Source organism: Gopherus flavomarginatus, chromosome 18, assembly GCF_025201925.1.
Source record: "Gopherus flavomarginatus isolate rGopFla2 chromosome 18, rGopFla2.mat.asm, whole genome shotgun sequence".
In the NCBI taxonomy this organism is placed as follows: domain Eukaryota; kingdom Metazoa; phylum Chordata; order Testudines; family Testudinidae; genus Gopherus; species Gopherus flavomarginatus.
The window spans coordinates 19167586-19179476 of NC_066634.1; the positions used below are offsets into that span (position 1 = coordinate 19167586).

General features: G+C 66.4%; 1 protein-coding gene across 5 annotated transcripts; it reads right to left on the reverse strand.

Annotated features, from left to right (window-relative positions):
• Nucleotides 1-196: 196 nt before the first annotated feature.
• KLC3 (kinesin light chain 3) lies at nucleotides 197-11362 on the reverse strand. Of its 5 annotated transcripts, XM_050927817.1 has the most exons (13): nucleotides 11288-11361; nucleotides 8763-9042; nucleotides 7835-8062; nucleotides 7480-7558; nucleotides 4052-4277; nucleotides 3631-3718; nucleotides 2625-2726; nucleotides 2368-2541; nucleotides 1797-1896; nucleotides 1632-1675; nucleotides 1377-1504; nucleotides 734-806; nucleotides 197-632 (listed from the first exon to the last, which is right to left on the reverse strand). In XM_050927817.1, exons 2-13 carry the CDS (start codon nucleotides 9027-9029, stop codon nucleotides 579-581), a joined length of 1563 nt encoding a protein of 520 aa, XP_050783774.1. In that variant the 5' UTR covers nucleotides 9030-9042; nucleotides 11288-11361; the 3' UTR covers nucleotides 197-578. The 5 variants fall into 5 exon arrangements, with proteins under 5 accessions (XP_050783774.1, XP_050783771.1, XP_050783773.1 ...); XM_050927814.1 differs by having other exon boundaries at nucleotides 197-806; nucleotides 11288-11362; XM_050927816.1 differs by lacking the exon at nucleotides 11288-11361 and adding an exon at nucleotides 10355-10376 and having other exon boundaries at nucleotides 197-806.
• Between the last annotated feature and the right edge of the window lie 529 nt (nucleotides 11363-11891).

The following is an 11891-nucleotide window of genomic DNA, read 5'->3' on the forward strand; positions in this document are numbered from 1 at the left end:
TGCTGCTGAGGGGTGGGGGTGGTATTCCCCCAACCTGCAGGATTTTAACTGGGGGGCTAGGGCCCTGCCCTACACCTCTGGTGAGGGGGTCCCTGGCCTGGGTGGCAACAGTACCGGCCTGCTGCCTCCCAGAGGGGCCGGGGAGCTTTTCCTGCTCCCGGGGTTGAGGCCTGACACAGACCCAGAGCCAGCAGTTGCTAAACACCTTTATTCACATTGTGCTTGTTCTGCTCTCACCTACCATGTCCTATAAATAGAATAAATAGCGAGCGCTGGCCCCTGCAATCGGGGGGGAGTTAAGGCAGCTGGAGCAGGGCCAGGCCAAGCCCCTGGGCATCCTGAGAAGGAGCAGCTTGTGCTATGGAGCCAGAGCAGCCCAGTAGGGGGCAGGCACCGGCTTGGTCTCTCCTAGCTGAGGGGGGCACATTCACTGCAGCCAGTGTGGGGGCTGGCTGGGGTGCAGCCAGCAGTGCCCCTTGCTCTGTGCACTCTGCTCCCTGGAGGCTTAATGGGCAGGCTGCAGGGGGGCTGGTAGCAAGCAGAGCTGAGACTCCAGCTGGCCTGATCATGGCAGTGCCTCAGCCTGCACTGGAGAGGGAGCTGCTGCTGGCGCTCAGGTTCCTGCTGGGCACCTGTGGAGAGGGAATAAAGGGGAGCAGGGAGTTAAGGGATCCTGGGCCAGGAACCCTGCTGCTGGGCTTGCAGCTGCTGGGGCCCTGGGCCCAGTTCTCACCGCTGGGGAAGCCGCTGGCACCGGTGGCCTCTCACCCACATGCAGGACGTTCAGGGAGCTGGCGCGTTTCATCCTGCAGGGGAGAGCGTGAGGTGAGCAGCTGGCGTCGCTGCATGCGGGTAGTGCACCCGCAGTGCCACAGTTCTTGCCCAGGGGCTAGTCAGCCTGCCCTCCACCCTGGGACAGGCCAACCCAGCACAAGGGCTAGAGCCTTCACAGTGGGGCACTGGCCGTGCCAGGTGTTAAAGCAGTCGAGCTGGCTGCTGAGGGTAACCCCAGGCAGAACAGACCCAGGGTTTGACAGGTGCCCCCCACCCTCCCAGGAAAGCATTTGCACTCTGCCAACCCAGGGTCACCCCCATTGACTGGATTAGACGCTAGATCATGGCTGGGAAGGGGGAGTGGTCACCCCCTCAGGCATGGGGGTCCTGTGGGGCTCTGCTCTTGGCCCCTCCCTGGGTGGCACACAAGTGCAGTAACTGGCGACGGGTCGGGGCAGCTCTACAGAGCCATGGGCTGGCAGGGGCAGCTGCCTTGGGCCAAGGAGCACTTCAGTGGCCAAAGACAGCTGTGCCAGTGGGCACTAGTGACACTGGCAAGGACATCAGAGCCTGTTAGAGCGCTGGGTGCAGGAGCTCCTTACCCAGGGTTGGGGTCAATGGTCTGGACGCTCTCGCCTTTCAGCCGGGAGACGAGCTTCTCGCTGCCACGCCGGATGGACTCCCGCAGCTTGGAGAAGGAGCTGCTCCGGCGCACAGTGCCCATGGCATCCTGGGGGAGACAGGGGGGAGCTGGGGTGTGCAAAGCTCCCGGCAGGGAGGAGCTGCAGCCCACCAGGCTGGTTAGTGCCCCTCCTTTGCTGACTGGGCCTGGCCCCTGCACAGGCCCTGGTGCTTACCTGGCTCAGGGGGTCTGCACTGCTCTGGCCTGCTGCGGGGTCACCTGGACGAGAGAGGAGATTAAGAGAAACCACACCGAGACCCTGCCCCCCTCCCCCGGCAATAAACCTGCCCCTGAACCCCATGCCGGTGCATGGCTCAGCCCCGTTGCTGGGTGGCCTCACCGTGGTGGGCAGCTGCCCGCTCCTGGTCATGTGAGGCGACGATCTCCTTGTACAGCTCCTCGGCCTGCTGGTACTTGCCCTGCTTCAGGTAGGAGGAGGCCTGGCGGGAAGAGGAGCATTACCAGGGGAGTCCTCATTCACCCAGCGCCGCTGCAGGTGGCGCTGCCAGCGCGCCGCCGCCCCCCACCCCAGGGGCCAGATTTCCCCCCTCAAAGGCCAGACCAGGGAGCAGGGGCAGTTTAGTCCTTCCTGTGCAGCACCACCCATGCATGCTACAATTGCAGAAACCCTGCAGCCAGCCACCAAGGAGCCCCCCAGACCCTCCCCCTCCCCCCAGGGGCAGCAATGGGCCTTCTTCTCCCAGTACTCCAACCCCTCACTCACCCCAGACCCTCCCCCCCACCCCTAGCAACCCTCCCCTTCCCCCAGGGGCAGTCATGGGCCCTTCCCCCTCCCCAAGCAACCCTCCCCCCAGGGGCAGTCATGGGCCCTTCCTCCCCCAGTACCCCAGACCCTCCCCCCAGGGGCAGTCATGGGCCCTTCCTCCCCCGCCTGTAGATCCCCCCCTCACCAGGTTGTTCTTGGTCTTGGCCACGTTGGGGTCGTGGGGGCCCAGCTGGCTCTGGTAGATGCGCAGCGCCCGCTCGTAGTACTGCTCCACTTCCTCAAACTTGCCCTGGTTCTGGCACAGCAGCGCCAGATTGTTGAGCTGCTTGGCCACGTCGGGGTGCGTGGGGCCCAGGACCTGCCCGGGAGGGGAGGGAGAGCGTCAGGGATGGGGCCAGGCCAAGGGGCTGTGGCTGGCAGTGCCCGCCAGGGCGGCCTTACCTTCTCGCGGATCTCCAGCGCCCGCTTGCACAGCGGCTCCGCTTCCTTGTACTTGCCCCGCTTGCCATACAGCACGGCCAGGTTGTTCAGGGTGGCGGCCACCTGCCAGGGGAGGGGGCAGCATTAGGGCCCAGATGCACCAGCACGGACATGCGTCTCCTTCCCGCAGGGAGCACCCCCACCACAGACGCGCCACAGACATGGGGGGGGGGCGCTGTGGGGAGGGGGCAGGGGTGCTGGCTGATGGGGGAAGCTCCAGGCAGCTCCAGCCCCACCTCTCCCAGCAGGGGGCGCTCGGGGGGGCAAGGCACTGGCTGTGTGAGGAGCTTCCGGCTACTCCAGCCCCACCTCTCCCAGCAGGGGGCGCTGGGGGGGGGGCAAGGCACTGGCTGATGGGAGGAGCTCCCAGCTACTCCAGCCCCACCTGTCCCAGCAGGGGGCACTAGGGGGTGGGGCAGGGCACTGGCTGATGGGAGGAGATTCCAGCTACTCCAGCCCCACCTCTACCAGCAGGAGGCGCTGGAGGGGGCAAGGCGCTGGCTGTGTGGGGAGCTCCTGGCTATTCCAGCCCCACCTCTCCCAGCAGGGGGCGCTAGGGGGTGGGGCAAGGCTCTGGCTACTCCAACCCCACCTGTCCCAGCAGGGGGCGCTGTGGGGAGGGGGGCAAGGATGCTGATGGGGGAAGCTCCAGGGGACTCTAGCTCCATCTCTCCCAGCAGGGGGCGCTGGGGGGGGGCGGAGCTCCTAGCTATTCTAGCCCCCCCCAGCAGTGGCGTTGTGGGGAGCGGAGCAGGCTGACGAGGGGCTCTCCCGCTGCACTCTGTGGGCAGTGGCTGGCGATGGACTCATCTCTCCAGAGAAGGATTCAGGGCCCGTGCCTGGAAACCGTGCTGGACCCAAGAGTCACTGGGATGGGGAGGCCCCTCCCCTTTTCCAGCTGCATTTGGAGGACCCACTGTCCCAGGATATCTGATCCAGGGAGACCCCCCGCCTCCCTGGCACTCACCGCCGGGTGCTCCACACCCAGGGCCTGCTCCCGGATGTCCAGGGCGTCGTTCAGCAGGTCCGTGGCCTCCTTGTACTTGTTTTGGTCCCTGCAGCAGGGCAGAAAGCAGCAGTGTCACCCAGGAGCTTGGCCCACCCTCACTTCACCTGGATCCCCGATCCCTGCCCAGATACCAGCCAGGCCTGGGACCCCTCCCCGCCCAGGCCACGTGCCGCTAGCCACACAGGACAAGCCCCAAGGCCTCTGCGAGCCTCCCTCTGCACATGGCGCTGCCAATGTCCTTCAGTGCTGGAGCCAGCTCTGCCACATGCCTGGCTGGGGGTGTCTCTGAGCCCCGGGGGGCTGCATCGTGCATCAGCCAGGAGCCCAATGGGGGAGGAGATGCGAGGGCTGGCCCTGCCCCGCTGGCTGCGGCCCTCACCTGTACACTAGCGCCAGGATGTTGAGCATGGTGGCCACGTCAGGGTGGCTGTGCCCAGAGCTCTTCTCCAGGTCCTCCAGCGCCTGCTTGCAGAGTGGCACAGCCACCTCGTAGCGCCCCTGTGAGGCGTATTGGATCACCAGGTTGTGCAGCGTTCGCAGCCGCGCCGGGATCTCGTAGCCACCCTGCTGTGCTGCTGCCATGGCTGAGCTGGTCGGCTGGCTCCCTACGGAGAGCAGCAGTGAAGGGAGGCGCCCGCGAGCCCCAGGCCCTGACAGCTGTCCTGCGCCCAGTTCAGGGCCGACCCACCAGGACAGAGCCAGGGTCAGCGCCCCCCAACCCCCAGGGCCTAGCACAGCTGGGGGAGTCGGGGCGAAGACCCCCCGGCAGGATGCCCCTCACCCAGCTCCCCAACTGATGGGGCTAAGTCAGCAGAGGCCTCCACGCCTCAGGGCTCCTCCTCTCCCCACAGGGCCACCTTCTCCCCCCCGCCCCCTGATCCACCTCTCCCCACCATCCCAACACTCCTCTCACCCCAGGCCCCCTTCCCCTCCTACACCCCCGCACTGACCCAACTTCTCCCACCCTCACCGACCCTCCTCTCCTTCCTTCTCCTTTCCCCTCGGGTCCCCTTCCCCTCCCACACACCTATCCCCACACTCCTCTTGCCCCCGGGCTGCCTCCTCCCTCCAGCCCTCCTCTCACCTACCCCACCGCCACACTGGCCCTCCTCTCATCCCTGGCTCACTGCCCCAGGGTCCTGGACTCAGCAACTAGAGCTGGCTGAAACAACGAGGAGTCTTGTGGCACCTTGGAGACTAACAAATGTATTTGGGCATAAGCTTTTTCTGTATTTTTCACTCCATGCATCCGACGAAGTGGTTTTAGCCCACGAAAGCTTAGCTGAGGTACATTTATTAGTCTCTAAGTTGCCACAAGGACTCCTCGCTGTTTTTGGTGATATAGACTAACACGGCTCCCACTCTGAAACCAGGAGCTGGGTGGATGCTCCAGTCTCGGGCTAGGCTGGGCTCCGGGGGCAGGGGCTCTGTAAAACCCCACAGGGGGAGGCAGTAAAAATGTTAACCCCCTTGGTGCCAGGAAGCAGCTGTCTCTAGGGGTGTGGGCAGGCGAGGGGTGCCACGGGGAACATGCAGAGGAGCCCATCCAGAGCCCATCCGCCCCTGCCTAGGGGTCCGGCTGGCTGGGAGCCCCCAGAGTTTGAGGCAGACGTGGGGCTGTTCGGTGACGGGTGGCAGGGACAGCTGCGGGTCATCACTGCACAGATGGGTCGGCTCAGGTCATAGGGGGCTGTCAGAAAACCATCCGGAAGGTGGCCCGGGGGTGGGAGTCACCCGACTGCAAACCCTGGGGGGCTGTTAGAGCCGGCGGGTGGCTGGGGACGGCCTGGGAATGGCTGGGTAGAAGGGACTCTCCAGGGCTGCTGGAGCAGGCGTCCGTTGGCTGTGTAGAGAAGCTGGGCCTGCCCAGGCTGGGATGGGGTGGGAGGGTGCACAGGAGGTAGGGCAAGGCGGAGCAGGAGGGCAGAGTGGGCCAGAGCACAGGAGTGCAGGGTGGGCTGAGGCGGGTGCACAGGAGGGTGGGCAGGCAGGTGGGTGGCTAGGCCAGGCAGGTGGGCAGCAAGACAGGTGTGGCGGGTACACAGACGGGCAGGAAGCGTGGGGCAGCAGGACAGGTGGGGCGGGTGCACAGGAGGGTGTGCAGACAAGTTGATGGCTAGGCCATGCAGGTGCGCAGTGCAGGTAGGAGGACAGGTGTGGGTACACACCTGTCCTGCCCTGCACTGCGCACCTGTGGGGCAGGAGGACAGGTGTGGTGGGTGCACAGGACGGCGAGCAGGCAGGCAGGTGGATGGCTAAGCCAGGCAGGTGCACAGTATGGGGCAGGAGGACAGGTGGGGCGGGTGCATAGGACAGCGGGCAGACAGGAGGGCAGCACAGGGCAGGAGGACAGGTGGGGCGGGTGCACAGGAGGGCAGTACAGGGCAGGAGGACAGGCAGGGCGGGTGCACAGGAGAGCAGCATGGGGCAGGAGGACAGGCAGGGCGGGTGCACAGGAGGGCAGGTAGACAGGTGAGCAGGCAGTACGGGGCAGGAGGACATGCAGGGTGGGCAGACAGGTGGGCGGGCAGTATGGGGCAGGACGACAGGCAGGGCGGGTGCACAGGAGGGTGGACAGGCAGGCAGACAGGCAGCACAGGACAGCAGGATAAGTGGGGCGGGTGCACAGGAGGGTGAGCAGACAGGAGGGCAGGCAGACAGGCAGCGCAGGGCAGCAGGACAGGTGGGGCGGGTGCACAGGAGGGCAGCACGGGGCAGGGGGACAGGCAGGGTGGGTGCACAGGAGGGCAGCATGGGGCAGAAGGACATGCAGGGCGGATGCACAGGAGGGGGGGCAGACAGGAGGGCAGGCAGGGTGGGTGCACAGGAGGGTGGGCAGACAGGAGGACAGGCAGGGCGGGTGCACAGGAGGGCCGCATGGAGCAGAAGGACATGCAGGGCGGATGCACAGGAGGGCAGGCAGGGCAGGTGCACAGGAGGGCAGCATGGGGCAGCAGGACAGGCAGGGTGGGTGCACAGGAGGGTGGGCAGACAGGAGGACGGGCAGACAGGAGGGCAGGCAGGGTGGGTGCACAGGAGGGCAGCATGGGGCAGCAGGACAGGCAGGGTGGGTGCACAGGAGGGTGGGCAGACAGGAGGACAGGCAGGGCGGGTGCACAGGAGGGCAGCATGGAGCAGAAGGACATGCAGGGCGGATGCACAGGAGGGGGGGCAGACAGGAGGGCAGGCAGGGCGGGTGCACAGGAGGGCAGCATGGGGCAGCAGGACAGGCAGGGTGGGTGCACAGGAGGGTGGGCAGACAGGAGGACGGGCAGACAGGAGGACAGGCAGGACGGGTGCACAGGAGGGCAGCATGGAGCAGAAGGACATGCAGGGCGGATGCACACGAGGGGGGGCAGACAGGAGGGCAGGCAGGGCTGGTGCACAGGAGGGCAGCATGGAGCAGAAGGACATGCAGGGCGGATGCACAGGAGGGGGGGCAGACAGGAGGGCAGGCAGGGCGGGTGCACAGGAGGGCAGCATGGGGCAGCAGGACAGGCAGGGTGGGTGCACAGGAGGGTGGGCAGACAGGCAGTGCAGGATAGGCAGGTTCAAACCTTCTCTCAGCGCTTTGTTCCCACCGTTACCATTAAACCTCGCTGGTGGGAGGAGGCACCGGGTCGCTGCCCTCACGCTGGCAGAACCGCGGGGCTGAGCTCATTGGACCCATTGGGTCAGCGCCCGGGCGGACAGCAGGGATCCTGGGGTGCACTCACAGAGCTGAGGGGCAGCGAGCCAGGCCCGAACCAACAGCCTACAGCCCACACCCCACAGCCCCCCTGCCTGGGGCTCCCCCCCGGCACATACCCTGCCGCTGCTCATCCTCGTCGCTGGCAAACAGGGAGGCCAGGCTATCCTTCCGCCTCTGGGCGTCGTCCTTTTCCGGCTGAGGGTACAGGGGGAAGGCAGCTGGGGCTGAGCATTCCCACCTCACAGCCCAGCACCCCCCATGCCTGGGCTCCCCCGACCACCCCCAAATTACACCCACATGCCCCTGAGATCTCAGACCCCCCACTGCCACTTGGCCAGGCCCAGGCTCCTCCCTGCCTGAGGCTTCAGCCAGCAAAGGTGGGAACGTAGATGCTGTGCAGCCAGGGAGGGGGTCTGGGCCCCACCTGCTCCTCTCCCTCCCCACCCCCAACCAGGGGGGTCTGGGCCGCACCTGCCCTTCCTTGGTGTCATACTGCTTCAGCTGGTTCATGAACTCCAGGTGTTTCTTCTCCTCCTCCAGCTGTGCCACCATCTCCTCACTCTGCTGCAGCCGCAGCTGGGTCCCCGCCAGCTCCTCCCGCAGCCACAGGTTCTCCTGGCAAAGCCTCTTCACCTGCGCCCGCAGCTTCTGCTTCTCAGCCTCCAGCGCCCCGATGTGGGACGACAGCGCGATCATCATCTGGGCAGGGCACGGCACAGCTCAGCTCAGCAAGAAAACCCCCTGCCTGTCACGCTGGCCACCGCACAGCGCAGCACCACCCCCAGGAGAGGCTGGGATGGCCGGGAGCTCCCCACAGCCACCCTCCTGCCCCACAGCCCAGAGCGCCCACTGCTGGGAGAGAATGGGATGGCTGGAAGCTCCCGACACAGCCAGTGCCTCTGCCCTGCCCCCCACAGCACCCCCTGCTGGGAGAGGTCTATATAGCCACCGCCCTGCTCCACCCCCCACAGCGCCCCCTGCTGGGAGAAGCCCATATAGCCACTGCCCTGCTCCACCCCCCACCGTGCCCCCTGCTGGGAGAAGCCCATATAGTCACCGCCCTGCTCCACCCCCCCCCCCACAGCGCCCCCTGCTGGGAGAAGCCCATATAGTCACCGCCCTGCTCCACCCCCCCCCCACAGCGCCCCCTGCTGGGAGAAGCCCATATAGCCACCACCCTGCTTCACCCCCCCACAGCACCCTCTGGGAGAAGCTGGGACTGGAGTAGCTGGGAGCTCCCACCACAGCTAGCACCACTACCCTGCCCCCTCCAGCACTCCCTGCTGGGAAAGGTGGGGCTGAAGCAGCCCCCCAGAGCCAGCGCTCCTGTTGCCAGATGCCCTTCCCTTGTTCGCAGCCCCTCTGCCGCACTGGGGCGCTGGCACAGCACAGCCGGTACCTTTGCCTCGCCAAGCCCCAGCTCAATCCCCTCCAGGGACTTGCGGACGAGGTCATACTTCTCCTCCAGCAGCTGCAGGGCCTGGCTCCCCGAGGGCTCCTCCTGCCCATGGCCCTGGATCAGGGCCTCCTGCAGCCGCTGTGAGATGCCCCTGTTTTCGCTCCGCAGAGCCTCCAGCCCCTTCACCACCTGCCGTGTGCCAGCAATGATGTCATCTGCCGTCATCCTCCCTGGCTGGTTCTCGCCGACCTCCACCATCAGGGACATGGCACAGCTGAGCCTGCAGGGAGAGGGCACCCTGAGCGCTGGCATCCTCCGCCCCCAGCCCAGTTGGCTCCTGAGCCCATCTCTCACACACCCCTCAGCCCAGGAGCTGGCAGCCCCGCTGCGGGTGGGCGACCTGCCCAAAGGGGGGCACCCATGGCCAGGGCAGGGAGTGAGCCCTTGTCCTTCCAAGAGTGGACCTGGGGCTGACCTGGCTGTGCAGGGACAGGCACCTCCAGGGTGACCCATGTCTCCAAGAAGGCTACCCGGAGGGGTTGACACAGTGGCACTGGGGGCAGCACGGAAGGCCAGACAGGGGAGCACGAGGGAGGAGTCCAAATTACAGAGGAGCAGACCCGTTCCTGACTCTCAGCCTTGGCTTGTGGCCATAGGGACCACGACTCGCCACCACCGATGCCCAAAGGCTTGGGGTGACGTGGGGCGAACCCAAACAGGGGCGGGGCCCAGAGCTGCAAAGGGGTGGAAGGGCCCCAACTTGCTCACAGCTTGGGGAGGGAGGGGTGCACCTTAGGTGCCGCATTGCTCCCCGCCCCAAGAACTGGTCCCGCCAGCCTGCACTAACCGGCCTGGCCTGCAGCACAGTGGGCGTGGCGCAGTCACCAAACAACATGCACAGGCAGGGCACACGGGTGAGCAGCAACACCCCACAAACACAAGATGCACCCCGCACGCCAGCCACTGTGCACACAAGCACGGCACACGCATGCCCAGCCACAGCCTGGCACGTGCCCGTGTCACACACACCCCGGTTCAGCCCTGGCACAGGTGAGTGCCAAGGTGACACGCACTGCGTCCCCCTGCTGGGTGTTGTACACACACGTATAGAAGTACAAGCACCACGTGCCCCAGCCACAGGGCACGTGCGCACACACAGACTCCGTGCACACACAGGGTGCTTGCACAGATGCACGGGGGCTGTGCACGCACACACACGGTCCGTGCACAGACACACGCACAGGGGAGGTTCCTGCGCATACTCACGCACCAGTCCCAGCAGGGCACAGACACGCGTTGGCTGCGCGCCCGCCCCGCACGGCTGCACGCTGGAAGCACGGACACGCGTGGCGCGCACGGCCCCCTCCCCTCCCCTCCCCTCCTGCGCTCGGGCAGCCGCGGGGGCTCCGACCTGCGCGGCCGGTTCCTGGGGCTGCCTCTGCACCGCGTCCCGCCTCGGCCGGGCACCACCTGCCTGGCGCCCAGCGCCGCAGAGCCCCCAGCCCCGCCGGGACCCACCTGGCAGCCGGGCCGGAGTATCCGCCGCCTGCGCCGCGCCCGGAGCCGCTGCCCTCCCCCGGCTCCTCGCTCACCTGCTGCTGCCATGGGCGGCACCCACAATGCATCGGGCTCCACCCCCCTCCCTGGGCCATCTTGGGCGGGGCGCCCCCCCCCGACAGAGGGGAGCGGGGCATCGGGCGGACTGCCTCGCGTGTCCCGCTTTCCCGGGGCCGGACCTGACCCCAGCGGCGTCCCCGGCCCAGAGCCCTTTGCACTCCCTGTGGTGATCTGGGGTCTGCCAGGAGCTGCTGTAAGTTAGAGCAGCCCCAGGGTGGCGCTGCCTTCTGCACCTCGCAGGCTCTGGGGGCAGAGAATAGCCACAGGGCAGTGCGCTCCGGCCACGCCCCCGATCTGCCCCCCACAAGCCCTGTGGGGTAGGGAATAGCCACAGGGCAGTGCGCTCTGGCCACTCCCCCGATCAGCCTCCTACGGCCCTGGGACAGAGAATAGCCACAGCATAGTGTGCTCCGGCCATGCCCCCGATCTGCCCCCCATGGGCCCTGTGGGGCAGGGGATAGCTACAGTGCAGTGTGCTCCACCCATGCCCCTGATCAGCCCCCCACAGGCCCTGGGGCAGAGAATAGCCACAGTGCAGTGTGCTCCGGCTACACCCTTTATCCGCCCCCCACGGGCCCTGTGGGGCAGGGAATAGCCACAGCGCAGTGCGCTCCAGCCACATGCCCGATCTTCCCCCCATGGGCCCTGGGAGGCAGTGTACAGCCACAGCGCAGTGTGCTCCAGCCACACCCCCAATCCGCCTCCCCCATAGGCCCTGGGGCAGAGAATAGCCGCAGTGCAGTCCGGCCACACGACCATCTGCCCCTTGTGGTTGGGCCTGGGAGCAGGGCCCATGTGCCAGCTCCACCCTGGCTGACGGGTCTCTGTCTTCTGCTCCATTTAAGGCCGCTTTACACTTGCAGAGGGGCCTAGTGGGGCTCGAGTGTAACAGACCTGGGCCCACATACCCTAATCACTCTCCGGCCAATCACCTCCTGGTGGGGCAGCTCACTCTGCACGTTCAGACTGTGCCCATCACTGGGGCCTCTGGCCACGGGACCTGCTGTTCCGGGACTCCCCTGAAGAGCAGAAGCTGCTTGGTGGCCTGACTGAGAAGGGGACCTGCCTCGTTCGCTCTGTGTCAGTGCCACTGCCTGGTGTCACGTGTCCCCTGTCCCAGGGCACAGGCAAACCCAGGAGAATCCACTGGCCTCCCTGGTCTGTGAGGAGGAGACGGGAGCGAAGCCTCAGCCAGCGCCAGCCAGCAGCACGCCCTCGCTCGAGGGGCAGGAGTGCTGGCTGCACCTGGGAAGATGATGTCAGGCAGATCTGCTGCCCTTGGACATGCGTGGAAACTGGGGGCAGATCCCTGGCCAGCTCCGAGCAGCAGGATCCTGAGCTGAACGCGCCTGGCCCCAAGCAGCCGTGAGACTTCGGGCAAACTCACGTGCTGCAGATACCTCAAGTCAAACAGACTGCAGGCCGGGGATCATGACAAGAGCAGGACCCAAGGAAACCCCTCTGGGGCCACAAGTGGGGGGATCCAGACCAGCTGCTGCTACCTCAACAGCC